The sequence below is a fragment of the Culex quinquefasciatus genome, chromosome 2 (assembly GCF_015732765.1).
Source record: "Culex quinquefasciatus strain JHB chromosome 2, VPISU_Cqui_1.0_pri_paternal, whole genome shotgun sequence".
NCBI lineage: Eukaryota > Metazoa > Arthropoda > Insecta > Diptera > Culicidae > Culex > Culex quinquefasciatus.
The window spans coordinates 128,114,024-128,129,306 of NC_051862.1; the positions used below are offsets into that span (position 1 = coordinate 128,114,024).

Genomic DNA, 15,283 nt, shown 5'->3' on the forward strand with positions numbered 1-15,283 from the left:
ATATGGAGTAAGTGTGATAAACTATATGTCCACATTCGGCGCATCACCTTTTTCAAAATACAGGAAATGATAGAAGGAAGACCCCATTTTGTATAGTGGAAGATTTCTGCAACAGCTTGATTCGGACCAGACATTTTGTCTGAAATAAGAGAGAAAGACCAATATTAAATTGTGGTATTATCACTAAATCCTATCATCCTTTCACCCCCCAAGACATGGTCTATCCTTCGTGCCTTCGTGTCTTGGGTGATGGCGAATTCTACCTTCTTCAATGATCTTCGGACCACCTCCAACTAGAATTCACAACAGGACCCCCCTCGGCTCCAGTTTACAACATGACAGCGACGAGAACACAGCCGAATGGGAGTTGACAGTATCAAATGCATGCTATACCCTTTGCTTTGCTGGATACTTACTAATAGCAAAGGGTGAGAGTCCTGCGACTCTCAGCAATCATGAATACTGCCCATTTGCCACAAATATCGTTCTCAGTGTTTTTACGAAAACATTTCCAGAGTATGTTTTTGTTTTTGAAAAGCTCCTATAAACATGTAAAACAAGCTGATAACTCTAGATTTGTTAATTCAAATTATCATAAGACACTAGCTTTATAAAGCCTTTGGATCTTTTATGAGATAAATATGTTTTGTAAAGGAATTAGAAAAGAACAATTATTTATAATCAACTTTGAACTTAAGAAAATCCGAAATCTTAGAAACCCTAAATAGGGAGACTGGCCAGACTTTGCTAAATCTTTCTGGCAACGTGTGTTTTGTGCTTGCCAACACTGCCAAGTTTTGCTGGGCGTAAAGGCAAATGCTCGTTTGGATACGTCAAACTTGTGTCTGTTTGGGTACGTCAAATTCACATCGACCAGTCTCGCAATTTAGGGTCCCTAGGAAAACTATACAAGTTATCCCTTTAAAATCAAACTGACAGTTAAATCAAAATGTCCTACTAGCAAAAGCAAAATATTTCAATTAAAACAAAGCTGTAAAATATAATGTAAAAAATAAACACAGCTGTAAAAATTCCGTACAAATCCGTATTAGGCAAAAGAATTTGTACGGAATTCTGGCCTGTTAAAAATCCGCGAAGAGGGTCGAAAATCCGTACGGTAAGGAAAAAATCCGTACAGTTGGTAGCCTTAGGTATACCCTTTTTGAAGGGTACTTCTGATTTTGAGTGTGGGGTCCTTAAGCCTTATTACAACGGTAAAAATACGATTGAAAACCATTTCTGATCACTTTCTATCAAAATAATTTGGCAAGGCAACATTTTACGATTGGTTAACTATTGCGGGTGGATAGATAAATTTTCATTCTGCTGCGAGTGTATCCCGCAGCTGCGAATATCGCAACGGCCCCTTAGTAGGCCTTTCAGTGCATTCTTTAGCTCATGTCAGTTTATTTTCTATCAACATACGGTAGGTAGTTTTCTATAGTTTTGGTTATTGTTGAGTTTTCAAAATAAAATTTATTGAAATTTTAGTGGCAAAATGTCCGAGATTCGCACTGTCGTTTTCAAGCAATACGCCTCAATTGATACAGTGTACCGCTGTTGAGAATTGTCGCGAACTGGAACAACCGTTACGAGCGGGATGGCGTTTTCAACATCACAGAAAGGGAAAAAGTGTTCTTGCGGTTCAGCCCAGGGCAGCGCTAATTTGAACCGTACCCAGTGCCACCCAGGGGTCAATTCCGTGTGGGTTTTAGATGGTACTCGCCATCATTTCGACAAGTTTGTTTGAAAGTGTAGTTATTTAACTGGTGGGTCGTTCAACCCAAGCAAAGGTCTATCCCAAAAAAATGATTTAAGTGTGTTTAATGTTTGAAATATAGAAACCATTGTAAACATGTTGATTATTTGTTTTATTTGCAATGAAAGGTGATAAAATGGTCTATATTTGCATATTCCTGGTCCTTTTCGCTCCTCGTGGCTTCGAATGCGATTCGTTCATTTTCTTTGAAAATGGCGCCCGTGAAAACAAACTAGACGCAGTGATCCCAAACAGGACTAAAATGTCCTCGACGCTGTTTAAATCAATTTTCAAGGATTCACATTTATCACTGGACTTTGGCAAGAGAAGTTATTTTCCTGATCTGATGCTTCAAGTCTAAACAGGACTTTATCCTCCTCCAGGTCACTTTCCACGCTGAAAATTTCAAAAGTGGGAAATTAATTTTCAGCTGTGTTCTCTTTATCGTATTATTATTACCTTCCGGGATTATTCATCTCCTGAATCGCTAGAATCCGATGTAACGGATGCCTTCCGTTTTGGAGTTGATTTCATTTTTCCGAAGTGTTGGACACTTGAACAACGTTTGCGGTTTTTGAAACTGCGCGATTTAGTCGCCGCCGCCTACAGTTCAGAACAGACGACCGCACTGTGCACAGTAGCCAGAACCGCAAAATGTTAAATAATCTTGCCACGAATAATATGATCCCCTTGAAAAGAACTGTCAAGTAGGGCCTTTTCTTGCTTTTCTTTCTTCACAGCAGCTTGACAGAAAGTTTAACTCAGGCAAGTTCAGGGCTGGTTTGCCGCGTATCTTTTTGGGGAGTACTCTCAATACACCAAACTCTAAACATTCAAGAAAGGCGTAATAATTTGTTTTTTTTCTGCAAGCCGGTGTAGTGATCACACCCGCTGGGCACAATTCTGTCACTGTTGACTCACTGACAGCATCCGACCCCCACACCCAAAACGTCACGATTTTCATTCATCAACCATCATCGTCGCTGCAGCCAGGCATTTACGGCTCGTTTGTGGTCCTCCTTCTCCAGGTGAAAAATTCGCGTAGACGGCCCAGAGTCCGCGAATTTCTCCAAATTGCATCCCGGAACAGGTAGGTTGCCACGGGGTGCCCTCGATTGAACTTAATTTTAATCTTGGTTATAATCGCAGGTTGCGTCCGAAGCTCTCTGTTGTGAACTCAGCCCAGCTCAGAAAGATAAGAAGCAGTTTTGCGTGGGGTGTGACCATCTTTTGAGGCGATTCCGATTAGTCACCATGAGCGAGCGGCACACTTTTGGGGGTCAGCTGAACCCGATCACCTGCCATGCCTGGAACAAGGACCGTTCGCGTAAGTTTTTGTTGATGGGTTGTGTTTTTGTGTGTGGAGTTCAATGATTTTTCGTCGTTGCAGAGATTGCCATTTCGCCGAACAACAACGAGGTGCACATCTACAAGCGCGAGGGTTCCGAGTGGAAGCTGCGGGACGTGCTGAACCAGCATGACCTGCGCGTGATGGGCATCGACTGGGCGCCGAACACGAACCGGATCGTGACCTGTGCCGTGGATCGGAACGCTTACGTTTGGACCCAGGGAGACGATGGCAAGTGGAAGCCGACGTTGGTGCTGTTGAGAATCAATCGTGCTGCGACGTGCGTCCGCTGGTCTCCGTTGGAGAACAAGTTTGCGGTGGGTTCCGGGGCGCGGTTGATTTCCGTGTGTTACTTCGAGTCGGAGAACGATTGGTGGGTGTCGAAGCACATCAAGAAGCCGATCCGTTCGACGGTGACTTCGCTGGATTGGCATCCGAACAATATGCTGCTGGTCGCTGGTTCGACCGATTACAAGGTGCGGGTGTTTTCGGCTTTCATCAAGGATATCGAGCAGCACCCGGAACCAACACCGTGGGGACCGAAGAAACCGCTCGGGCAGATGTTGGCTGAGTTCAAGAACTCTACCAGCGGTGGCGGCTGGGTTCACAACGTGAGCTTCTCGGCGGACGGAAATCGCATCTGCTGGGTTGGCCACGACAGTGGAATCAACATTGCGGAGGCCAACAGCGGAAACGTGGCGATTAAGATTCGGACGGAGTATCTTCCATTTCTGTGCTGCGAGTGGATCTCTCCGCAGTCGATTCTGGTGGCTGGCCACAGCTGCGTGCCACTGATCTACACGCTGGACGGAGGCAAGATTGTGCTCGCGGCTAAGCTGGATCAATCCACCAAGAAGGAGCAGGGTGGCATCTCGGCGATGCGCATTTTCCAATCGCTGGACCGCAATTCCCGTACCGAGAACTCGGACACCAACCTGGAGTCGATCCACCAGAACGCCATCACGAGCGTGTGCATTTACGCCGGCAACAAAGGCAGCGCCCAGCGAATCAGCTCGTCCGGTCTGGACGGCCAGCTGGTCATCTGGGACCTTAACACGCTGACCCGGTCGATGCAGGGACTACGCATTTAAACGTGCACACGCACAACGATGCAGTATTGCCGCCAGCCGCATAGGTTTTTCCTCTCTTGGTATGTCTAGTTTCTGTTTGTTTCGTTCCGTGCCGCTCGCGATGCATTTGTTTCATTCTTTTTAAGAGCAGTTTTGATTTATTGTGCAAACACCTTTCTAGATAAGCCAATTTCCCTACTCACAAGAAAATGCCAACTAATAAATTCCAATTTTACATTCTACGAAAGGATCGCGCGTTGTTTGCGCTTTGAGTAGAACTATAAAGAAAGCCTGAATGATTTTCGCTAAATTGTCGTGGAAATTTGAAAATAATGTGTGCACAATTTTTTTTAAAGTTTTTTTTTATTTTATAATCTTTTCTAAATCGCTGTTCAATGTGAAACTCGTGTCGAAAAGTTTTTATCGAAACTTGCAGATTTTTTGCAGCGAATTGAAGAAAAATGTTATTCTAGCGTTGACCAAAACAGACTGGCAACTCTGAAGAACATCGCAACGTAAAAGCTTTTGAAAATGGTGTGGGGCTGGGGGCAAGGGGTTGCAAAGAAAATTTATTGACGTGGAACTACGCTCAATAATTAAAAATAACCTTTAAACTAAAAAGAAAATTGACAAAAAATATTGAATCTCGGTCCTAACCAGGTCCCAGTACCAAAAAGGACCTAATAAAAAAACTTCATGAAAAAAAAATATTGTTCAATTTCTTGAGACATCAATTTGAGGCAATATTGAATAACGAACAAGTAAATGGGAAGTTAGCCAAATTACAGGCTTAGCGGACTCCAAGCTCCCCATTTTTTGAAGTTTCACTAATACCTATTTGTAGGAGGGGACATAAAACAACAACAACAATTACATTATCATACCAATTTATTTTTCATTTTTAAATGCTTCTAGCACATTCTACAAAAACAGATAACCAAATTTCGCTTTCAAAGCCGCATCTCCGACGAATCGAAACAGATTCCTCCCGCCCTCCTACGCTCCCAGCTGCTTGTACAGGATGGGGACATAATCGTCCCACTGGGCCTGGTAAAAGTTACCCGCGACGGGATTTCCCAGCTTGTACTTTTCGGCAAACTTGGCAATGGAGAATCCACCCCGGTTATCTCCACTACGATTCGTCAGCCGTGGCTCGTCGAAACTCAACTTGCCGTTCTGCTTGTACACCAGAAACACGTAACGATGCAGTCCGGTTCCCTCCGGCGGGCCAGATCCAACATACTCCGAAAGCGTCTCTCCCTTCGCGACGTCCGCCCCCGGAATGTTTCCCACCAGCCAGTGGTGCCACTCGCGGTACGTCGGTTCCTTCCGGCTGGGCGCGTCCGGATCGGTCATACACAGCGTGTACAGCGCGGAACCGTCCGCGTTCCACTCCACTTTCGGCGATTCCTTAACCTGAGTTGGGGTTAGCTCGTTCCCCTCGTTGACCGAGACACCGCTTGCGTAACTCACCTTGGCCAGCTCGGCCGGGGCCACCGGAATCACGTCCGGAACAACCTGGTGCTTTTCCATGGCCTTGGCAACGCCGGAAGCAAACAAACGGATCGAAACTTGCGGGAGCAGCGAGCGGGTGACGAGCGTCGAGCACGATTGCAGCCGGCCAATTATTGACATCGTCGTGTGGGGCTAAATGCAAAATGGATCTGATTAGGCCGGGCAGCGCGGAGCCGGTTTGGCGATTTGGGCGTGCGATGTTTTACCACTACAGCGATACGCGAGGGGGACTCGCTCTTAACAAATCAACGCCAACATTTCAAAAAGCATCATGTACAAACCATGCGTTTTGAGAAAAACGCATTAAATGCAAATTCAAATTTTGAATGTTGATCATCCATTTTCAATTCCCTTTTTAATATAAAAGCAAAATAAGATGTTCTAATGATAACAAACGATGAATAACGTTGCTTTCATTGATACTTCGACGGTGACATTTTTAAAGGCATCATGTACATTTTGACACTTTCTGGGTTATTGCATATTCTGAAAGTACTCCTAATAAGCTACCTCTCCACCAAAAATGAGCAAAAGTGACTTCAGTAAAGTCTGTTTAATCATGATTTTAAATAAAGTAACATAAACAAAATCTCTGCCATCAGCAGTCTCTGTTTATATAGCCCTGTCAATCTGTCAAACAAAAGACTACATGAACCTCGTGACGAAATAAAAGCAACATGAACAAAGCGCCATGTACATTCGGCGAAGAAAAACGAATCATAACAAAGCGTCCCCCTCAATGACAGCAGGGTGATATAAACGTTGGTGATTTCAAAAGAAGTTATGTTTGTTTTTCTCAAATAAAATTACGGAAATAATGTTTTATTGAATTTGGATGATCAAGTATCAATAAAAGCAACGTTTGTCATCGTTTGTTATCATTAGAACATCTTATTTTGCTTTTATATTAAAATGGGAATTGAAAATGGATGCTCAACAATCAAATGCGTTTTTCTCAAAACGCATGGTTTGTACATGATGCTTTTTGAAATGTTGGCGTCGACTTGATCATCCAAATTCAATAAAACATTATTTCATTGAGGGGGACGCTTTGTTATGATTCGTTTTTCTTCGCCGAATGTACATGGTGCTTTTTTCATGATGCTTTTTTTTGTCACGAGGTTCATTTCTAGAGTTTTTTTTATTAGGTCCTATAAACATATGAAAGACAATAGTTTATTGGTCCTTTTAAAAAAAAACTCTGGATTTAGTCTTTTGTTTGACAGGTTGACAGGGCTATATAAACAGGGACTGCTGATGGCAGAGATTTTGTTTATGTTACTTTATTCAAAATCATGATTAAACAGACTTTACTGAAGTAACTTTTGCTCATTTTTGGTGGAGAGGTAGCTTATTAGGAGTACTTTCAGAATATGCAATAACCCAGAAAGTGTCAAAATGTACATGATGCCTTTTGAAATGTTACCGTCAAAATAAAAAAAAAAACAAAAAAACATCGCAGTAACTTTGGCAACCCTGCCACAAAAGCTTTCAAACTGGCGTCGTGCTTATTTTTATGGTACGTTCGTTTGATGGCTAGTGCCACACTGAGTGCCGCACTCAGAGCTGTCAAAGTGTTTCTTTGAAGAAACTCGCGCTAGTTCCGCACGAGTTTCGCCGCCATCTTGGAACTGAAACTCTAGTGCCGCACTCGATATTTTTTCAGTTTCATGCGAGTTCCACGCGCACACTCAGCCAAAAAAAGATATATCAGCCATAAGGATGCCATATAGTTTTTTTCCATAAGCGAACCTTATAGATTTTATTGGATCTTTGAATGATTTACTTTCCATAAGCAAATCATATGAATTTGATGCACATTTGATGTATAAGCGATTTTTGCTTTCATAAGAAAAACTTATGAATATGATAAACACTAAGTATTGGGTTTTTATATAGTTATCTTTTGAATGTGATTTTTTTGTTGTTGTTTAAATTAAAACTAAATTGATGATTGCACATGCACATATAAATATATTTAATTATTTCACCAAAATTACATTAATATGTCATTGGCAGAAAAAGTATCACTTTGATCATTTCGCTGGAAGGGCCGGATCAATGGCGACGCGATCCTTCAGCTTGCTAAGCAGGTTCACCTTGGTCATGCTAGCGATCAACATTTCGCTGCGAATCTTCTTGATCGTTTGCTTTTCCAGATCCAGGGCTTCGCACCCTTCGCACAGGTCAATCAGCACTGCCGAGTACATCACGGCGTATTCCTCCTCGGCTTTCGAATGGATTTCGATCGGCTACAGCTGCTGCCTGCCGGCCTCGACCAGGGTCAACTGGAACTTCTTTTGCTTCTAGTCGATCAGCATCGTGATGAAGGTACCCGGTTTCCGGCACGACTCGTTCGCCCGATCTGGTCGATTTCGTACGAGATTACCACGTCGATGTCGTCAATACTGCAACCCAATGTGTCCGTACAGATGATGCTGGAAGAGGAAGTTGCTTACATCGTTCATATTGAAAAAAATTTCAAAACAACTCACCCATTGACCTTTCTCAACGCGAACCGACACAGCACGCTCATCCTTGCCTGAAGACTCAACGAAGATGACCACTCCTCGATGACCAGCACGGTGCCGAAAATTTTATGCAGCACAAACGACAACCGATGCGAGCCGTCGATCGAGTAGTCGCTGCTGCCGTTTGTTGTTTTGGAGTTTTGGGCAATGACCAGATCGAGCCAATACAACGAAACGAGGCATAGTTTTTGGGCAGCTGCGGCAGAGAAAACGTTTACCTAACCTGTGAAACAAATTTATATCAAAACAATACGCAAAAACTAAAAAAATTGATAAAAACCTGGAATCTGTTGAAGGCCGCTCCTTCACTTGTTTAATGTTGTCCGCCATACTACTTTCTGGTTCATAAGGTTGGGCATATGACATTTTCACATAAATAATATTATTGGATGCCATAAGCCCACCATATAAATTGAATAAGATTTTGTATAGTCATAATTTAAACTTATGGAATTCAAAAACGATTAACTTTTCACAGTTTATAAGGTACGCCATATGAATTTTAATAGATATTTTGGCTGAGTGCACTGACAAATGACGTTCGATTGAACCAAAACTGACACCGGCGAGTGCGACACTCAGTGCCGCACCGGCTCTTCAAACGAACGTACCATTAGGCGCGTTCGCCCGGTTCGCCCCGCACATTGACAGCTGTTTGTTGTTTATTTCAAGCATTTCACGCAGTCCAGATTCAGATCTCCCGAATCGCAGAGTTCCGTTTGCTTCATCATGCTGTTTCCGGAGGACAAAAACTTTACCCGAGCCAAACCGGAGGGCGGCGAGTTCAAGCGGCTGCAGGTGCCGTACCAGTATCGCTCGGACAAGTTCCACTTCAAGACGAAGGACTTTAAACAGTTTGCCCACATCTACGCGAGCCGGCTGGAAGAGATGGTCCGCCTCATGAAAGTCCGGGTTGAGCAAAAGTGGGGTGAGTCCAGGCTTCAGGTCTTTTTTAAGGGGGTGGAGTTTTATCAGTGAATGCTTTCAAGGTTCCAAGTATCCCGTCAAACAGCTGGCCGACCTGAAGGAGGACAATCCGGAGCAGTGCGTGCTCATCGGGACGTTGTTCAAGCACCAGGAGCTGAAGCCGAGCATCTTAAGGGAGATTTCCGAGGAGAATCAGCTAGCGCCGCAGCCACCGCGGTCGCACTACACCGACGATGCGGACATTCTGATCCTGGAGGACGCTTTGCAGCGGATTCGACTATTTGGCAAGCTGGACGTGCACTCTGTGGTGACGGGGGTTGTTTGCGCCGTGCGAGGTAAGGCCTTTCGGACTAGTTTGAAATCCCCTTTAGGATATGACTAGAGCGAAAGCTAAAGAGAACAGTTTACCGAATTAATTGTTTTCTTTTCCCTGTTATGCATGCTCGAAACATTACGAAAAATCTTTGTCTTGAATCATGAAAACTTGAAAACTCAGGAAAAGACAGTACACTGAACAAAACTTACACAGCTCAACGAAGTGTTCTACACATGATCTGGCCCTGCTGTACAGAGCACTCAAAAATCAATCGCAAAACACTTGAATTTTGGGCACCTAAAGATGCTGTCAATTCAATAGCACAACACTTGGATTTGATGTGTTGTGTCACATGAAAAACTACATTATATCTATTGTTTTTAAATCATTTTTCCTTCTATAATCAATGCATGTTTGTATGTAATAGAAGTGGATTTCGGTTTGTTAAAAAAGAAGAAGTTGCGTCATGAAATTAATTTGACAGCTTTTATTTTCAACTTTGCTTGTCAAAAATTGATTTTTTCGTTGTTGAATTGTCTCTTCTTCCGGCTTTCAGGATCGTCCTCCTAGTCAGGTTGTTCGCCACCACCGCTTGCTGCAGAGATGGTGGCCCCGGGGAATCTTCTGGTTGCCCCTGATTCTCACCGCTCCTTGTCCTCACCGACACCGATTCTCCAGCGCCCGGCGAGTGTTTTCCTTAATTCCATCAAACGCATCAACTGCAGCTCAATCGAATCCTTCCTGCAACTTAATCAAAATAAATCCAAAATCAAAACAAAACCCCACTTAAAAATCTTTCTCCACACTCACCAAGTGGGTACATATCCTGAAAAGCACCTCTATCGCCAAAGTTGGCCTCTTTCCGGGTCCGGGAGACCGAGCCCTTCCTTTGGCCATACGGATCCTGAGTCCGAGGACACAGCCTTGTGGCGATGCTCGTCTTTGCGGCTACAAACCGGGCAGGCAATTTACTGGACAGGAACATGGCGGCAGCGAACTCACGCGGTCATTCGGGCCTGCGAAAAACGAACACACCGGCGGACCGCCAAAACACAAATGAAGAAACGAAGCAAAGTCTGACGAAGCTGTCACGAAACTGCAATTCAAATCAAAACGAGATCAATTTCAAGTGTTTTTCTCATCGCTTTGAACAGTTCAGCATAGTGGGGCAAATTCATGAGCTAAACACTTGAAAAGTTTGAGCCACCCAAGTGAAAATAAGGTGTCAAAAAATACCAAAAAGTCAATCGCTAAAACACATGAATTTGATAATGGATTGGATTGAAATTCAAACACAAATAAATTAGATCTAAGATGTGGCTTTATTGAATCATTCAAGTGTTTGGGCACTTGAATAAAACGTGTGGCGTATTTTCAGTGTAAGAAGCATCCCAAGCAAACAACACCAACTTCACTTACACTGAAAATACGCCACACGTTTTATTCAAGTGCCCAAACACTTGAATGATTCAATAAAGCCACATCTTAGATCTAATTTATTTGTGTTTGAATTTCAATCCAATCCATTATCAAATTCATGTGTTTTAGCGATTGACTTTTTGGTATTTTTTGACACCTTATTTTCACTTGGGTGGCTCAAACTTTCAAGTGTTTAGCTCATGAATTTGCCCCACTGTGCTGAACTGTTCAAAGCGATGAGAAAACACTTGAAATTGATCTCGTTTTGATTTGAATTGCAGTTTCGTGACAGCTTCGTCAGACTTTGCTTCGTTTCTTCATTTGTGTTTTGGCGGTCCGCCGGTGTGTTCGTTTTTCGCAGGCCCGAATGACCGCGTGAGTTCGCTGCCGCCATGTTCCTGTCCAGTAAATTGCCTGCCCGGTTTGTAGCCGCAAAGACGAGCATCGCCACAAGGCTGTGTCCTCGGACTCAGGATCCGTATGGCCAAAGGAAGGGCTCGGTCTCCACCCGGAAAGAGGCCAACTTTGGCGATAGAGGTGCTTTTCAGGATATGTACCCACTTGGTGAGTGTGGAGAAAGATTTTTAAGTGGGGTTTTGTTTTGATTTTGGATTTATTTTGATTAAGTTGCAGGAAGGATTCGATTGAGCTGCAGTTGATGCGTTTGATGGAATTAAGGAAAACACTCGCCGGGCGCTGGAGAATCGGTGTCGGTGAGGACAAGGAGCGGTGAGAATCAGGGGCAACCAGAAGATTCCCCGGGGCCACCATCTCTGCAGCAAGCGGTGGTGGCGAACAACCTGACTAGGAGGACGATCCTGAAAGCCGGAAGAAGAGACAATTCAACAACGAAAAAATCAATTTTTGACAAGCAAAGTTGAAAATAAAAGCTGTCAAATTATTTCATGACGCAACTTCTTCTTTTTTAACAAACCGAAATCCACTTATTACATACATGCATTGATTATAGAAGGAAAATGATTTAAAAACAATAGATATAATGTAGTTTTCATGTGACACAACACATCAAATCCAAGTGTTGTGCTATTGAATTGACAGCATCTTTAGGTGCCCAAAATTCAAGTGTTTTGCGATTGATTTTTGAGTGCTCTGTACAGCAGGGCCAGATCATGTGTAGAACACTTCGTTGAGCTGTGTAAGTTTTGTTCAGTGTACACTGAGCAAAAATCCCACAGCTTATCGAAGTGTTCTACACATGATCTGACCCTGCTGTACAGAGCACTCAAATATCAATCGCAAAACACTTGAATTTTGGGCACCAAAAGATACTGTCATTTCAATAGCAAAACACATGAATTTGACGTGTTGCGTCACATGAAATACTATATTATATTTATTGGTTATAAATGGCTTTTCTATCTATAATCAATGCATGTTTGCATGTAATATAAATGGATTTCGATTTTTTGTAAATAAAGAAGATGTTGCACAATGACATTTTTTTGGCTGCTTTTATTTTCTAACAACTTGGTAAAAAGTTGTATTTTTTTTTCTTTTTCTGTGGCAACCCCCTGCCTTTCACGATCGTCCTTCTGGTCAGGTTCGGTTTGTTCGCCACCACTGCTTCCTGGGAGGTTCCTCGGCGAGAGAAGCACCGGTGCCGGCGGAGATGGAGGCCCCTGGAGAATCTTCTTGTTGATGCGGAACCGCAGTGGTTCCATCGACTCAAACTTTGCCTTGACCATCCGAATGACGCATAGCTTTGCCCCTGAGTTAAATGCATACGAATCTTCTCACTGGCACCGCTTCCTGGTACGGCACCTGCAGCTCTTTCGCATCCTTCCTGTGAATTATACGAAATAAATCCAAAAATCAAAACAAAATCCCACCAAAAAAATTATCTCCCCACTCACCAAATGGGTCCGGGAAGGAATTTCATCACAAAAATTGGCTTCTGTCCAGAAGACCAAGCCCTTCCGGTGGCCATACGGAGCCCGAGCCCGAGCCCGAGGACGCAGCCTTCTGGCGATGCTCATCTTCGCGGTCACAAACCGGGCAGGCAATTTACTGGACTGGAACATGGCGGCAGCGAACTCACGCGGTCTGCGAAAAACGAACACACCGGACCGCCGAAACTTTCAAATGAGGAAATAAAGCAAAGTCTCACGAAGCTGTCGCGAAACTGCATTTCAAATCAAAACAAGATCAATTTCAAGTGTTTTCCTCATCACTTTGAATAGTTCAACACAGTGGGGCAAATTCATGAGCAAAACACTTGAAAAATTTGAGCCACCCGAATGAAAATAAGGAGTCAAAAAATACCAAAAAGTCAATCGCCAAAACACTTGAATTTAATAACGGATTGGATTGAAATTGAAACACAAACAAATTAGATCTAAGATGCGACTTAATTGAATCATTCAAGTGTTTGGGCACTTGGAAAAAAAGGGTGGCGTATTTTCAGTGTATGTTCGTTTATTTAACCATTTTAACACATTTTTACACTTTTGTTTGGAAAACTCAAAATTATTTAAAATTTAAACAACGTTTTACAAATCAAATTGGAAATCCAAATTAAAAACATATTATAATCATCTTGTTGTTTGTAACTTAGTCCAACCTGATAATGATTTTAAACATTCTAGACTAAGTCATTTTTCAAGGAAGAAGCACTGTAAATATGGACAGCACCACAGTTAATTAACGGGAAAATTGTGTATGTTTAACAAAAACTAACCATCTTTTCTAACTTCCTCGCACAGGCTACGAAGACGGTGACGGTCGCTTTCACGTCGAAGAATACCTGTTCTACGAAGCCGGTCCCCAAAAGCCGCTCAAATTGCTGGAGAGCTCCCCGCTAATCGTCCTCATATCCGGACTGAATCAGAGCTCCCCCAACGACATGTCGCTCTCGATGGAGCTCCTGCAGCAGTGGCTGTTCGGAAACCTGGAAGGGTTCGGCCAGTCCCGCGATTGGGAAGCGTCTAGCGTGGTTCGCGTCATCATCGCCGGCAACTCAATCAAGGCGTCATCCAAACCGAAAAGCTCGCTCCACAACCGCCCCGCCAACGATTCTACAGATCTGCTCAACGCCGTCAAATCGGTGGACTCGTTCGTGCACAACCTGGCCCAGTCCGTTAATGTCGATCTAATGCCGGGAGAATTCGATCCCTCAAACCACATGCTTCCTCAACAACCGATGCACCAGTGTATGTTCCCACGCTCAATCCCATTCCAGAGCTTCCGAGGCGTACCAAATCCGTACGCATTCGAAATGGCCGGCCGCTCAATCGTGGGAACTTCCGGCCAGAACGTGCACGACATTGCCCGCTACTCCAAAATCGAATCCCCCCTCGAAGCACTCGAGGGCACTCTCATCTGGAGTCACCTAGCTCCCACTGCGCCCGACACGCTGCCCTGCTATCCGTACTACCAGCAAGATCCGTTCATCGTCGCCGAGTGTCCTCACGTGTACTTTGCAGGAAACGTTGCCGAGTTTGGGACGAAACTGTGGGAAGGACCAGAGGGACAGCGAACGCGACTGGTTTGCGTTCCTTCGTTTGCCGATACGCAAACCATTGCGGTAGTGAATCTGCGGACGCTGGACTGTCAGCCGGTTTGCTTCGCGGTGAATGAGTTTGAGGACGGGGAGGAGTGAGGAAGTTACTGGGGGTGATTTGCGATTAATAAATGTTGTATTAATAATTATGTATGTTTGAGTATTCTTATTTATGAGAGAAACAAGCATTTCCTGAAAAACGTGCTCCCATGTAATCACAGGCACTTAATTGAATAATTCTAGAGTAAATTTTCAAAAGGTCCTATGCGACAAAAGTAAACAAACTGAGTTATTTATTGCATAACATTCTGCAAGCTGGAAACTACACTCACCGCTGATCCAATTTCTTCAAAGCCTTTTATTTTTAAAGTTATTGATAAAATATAAAACAACCTAAAACCACTCTAAAAAAAATTCGCACCGAATAAATATAGGTCGTTTTACCACTTGGGAGTTCTATGTGCATTCGAGTCAAACGTGCACATAGAACCGTAGCAAATCGACCTATGTGCCATTTATATAATTTAATAATCATGATGCATATACGCTCATATCAAAATGACCTATGTTCATGTTTATTTTGCTTATTTAAAAATATTTATAAATCGTTTTTTATGAAACCCTACAATAAAAATATTTTGCAATCTTCATGTTCGCCTAATCCTCGCGCAACGTGTAGGCAACAGCTGATTGAGAGCATGAAATGTTTCAATGCTTCCAGCGCGCGAGAGAGAAACCGTTGGGAGAACAAATCGACCAATCAGAGAACTCGTCAGCATCTGTCAGATAGGTGCTTGCAAATTAACTTACACGACAATGTAAACAATCTTTGCTTGGGTCCGGATAGGACTTTTCGTACTTTTCTAGTTTTTTGATGT

General features: G+C 43.4%; 4 protein-coding genes across 5 annotated transcripts; 2 read left to right on the forward strand and 2 right to left on the reverse strand.

Moving 5' to 3' along the window:
* The first annotated feature begins 2,701 nt into the window (after positions 1-2,701).
* On the forward strand, positions 2,702-4,427 carry LOC6042250 (actin-related protein 2/3 complex subunit 1A-B). Its single transcript, XM_038256917.1, has 3 exons — positions 2,702-2,849; positions 2,909-3,086; positions 3,150-4,427. The coding sequence occupies exons 2-3, from the start codon at positions 3,014-3,016 to the stop codon at positions 4,196-4,198; spliced, it is 1,122 nt and encodes a 373-aa protein (XP_038112845.1). The 5' UTR covers positions 2,702-2,849; positions 2,909-3,013; the 3' UTR covers positions 4,199-4,427.
* A 620-nt stretch (positions 4,428-5,047) lies between these two features.
* LOC6042249 (protein D3) lies at positions 5,048-5,890 on the reverse strand. Its single transcript, XM_001851335.2, has one exon. It carries the CDS (start codon positions 5,810-5,812, stop codon positions 5,174-5,176), a length of 639 nt encoding a protein of 212 aa, XP_001851387.2. The 5' UTR covers positions 5,813-5,890; the 3' UTR covers positions 5,048-5,173.
* Positions 5,891-7,750: 1,860 nt separating this feature from the next.
* Positions 7,751-8,898, reverse strand: LOC6035840 (probable ATP-dependent RNA helicase Dbp73D). The gene is made up of 3 exons (XM_038250791.1): positions 8,835-8,898; positions 8,188-8,419; positions 7,751-8,130 (listed from the first exon to the last, which is right to left on the reverse strand). Exons 1-3 carry the CDS (start codon positions 8,896-8,898, stop codon positions 8,007-8,009), a joined length of 420 nt encoding a protein of 139 aa, XP_038106719.1. The 3' UTR covers positions 7,751-8,006.
* LOC6042247 (DNA polymerase delta subunit 2) lies at positions 8,871-14,558 on the forward strand. Of its 2 annotated transcripts, XM_038255190.1 has the most exons (4): positions 8,871-9,151; positions 9,213-9,485; positions 9,647-9,655; positions 13,609-14,558. In XM_038255190.1, exons 1-4 carry the CDS (start codon positions 8,953-8,955, stop codon positions 14,502-14,504), a joined length of 1,377 nt encoding a protein of 458 aa, XP_038111118.1. In that variant the 5' UTR covers positions 8,871-8,952; the 3' UTR covers positions 14,505-14,558. The 2 variants fall into 2 exon arrangements, with proteins under 2 accessions (XP_038111118.1, XP_001851385.2); XM_001851333.2 differs by lacking the exon at positions 9,647-9,655 and having other exon boundaries at positions 8,872-9,151.
* The last annotated feature ends 725 nt before the right edge of the window (positions 14,559-15,283 follow it).

Excerpts from the sequence above, each read along its gene's own strand:
- LOC6042247 (XM_038255190.1), top strand. The coding sequence starts at position 8,953 with ATGCTGTTTCCGGAGGACAAAAACTTTACCCGAGCCAAACCGGAGGGC. Across the intron at positions 9,152-9,212 it reads CCGGGTTGAGCAAAAGTGGG|GTTCCAAGTATCCCGTCAAA; the intron begins GTGAGTCCAGGC and ends AATGCTTTCAAG.
- LOC6035840 (XM_038250791.1), bottom strand. The coding sequence starts at position 8,898 with ATGCTTGAAATAAACAACAAACAGCTGTCAATGTGCGGGGCGAACCGG. Across the intron at positions 8,420-8,834 it reads CCGGGCGAACGCGCCTAATG|CTGCCCAAAAACTATGCCTC; the intron begins GTACGTTCGTTT and ends TCTCTGCCGCAG. Across the intron at positions 8,131-8,187 it reads GCGTTGAGAAAGGTCAATGG|CATCATCTGTACGGACACAT; the intron begins GTGAGTTGTTTT and ends TTCCTCTTCCAG.
- LOC6042249 (XM_001851335.2), bottom strand. The coding sequence starts at position 5,812 with ATGTCAATAATTGGCCGGCTGCAATCGTGCTCGACGCTCGTCACCCGC.
- LOC6042250 (XM_038256917.1), top strand. The coding sequence starts at position 3,014 with ATGAGCGAGCGGCACACTTTTGGGGGTCAGCTGAACCCGATCACCTGC. Across the intron at positions 3,087-3,149 it reads CTGGAACAAGGACCGTTCGC|AGATTGCCATTTCGCCGAAC; the intron begins GTAAGTTTTTGT and ends TCGTCGTTGCAG.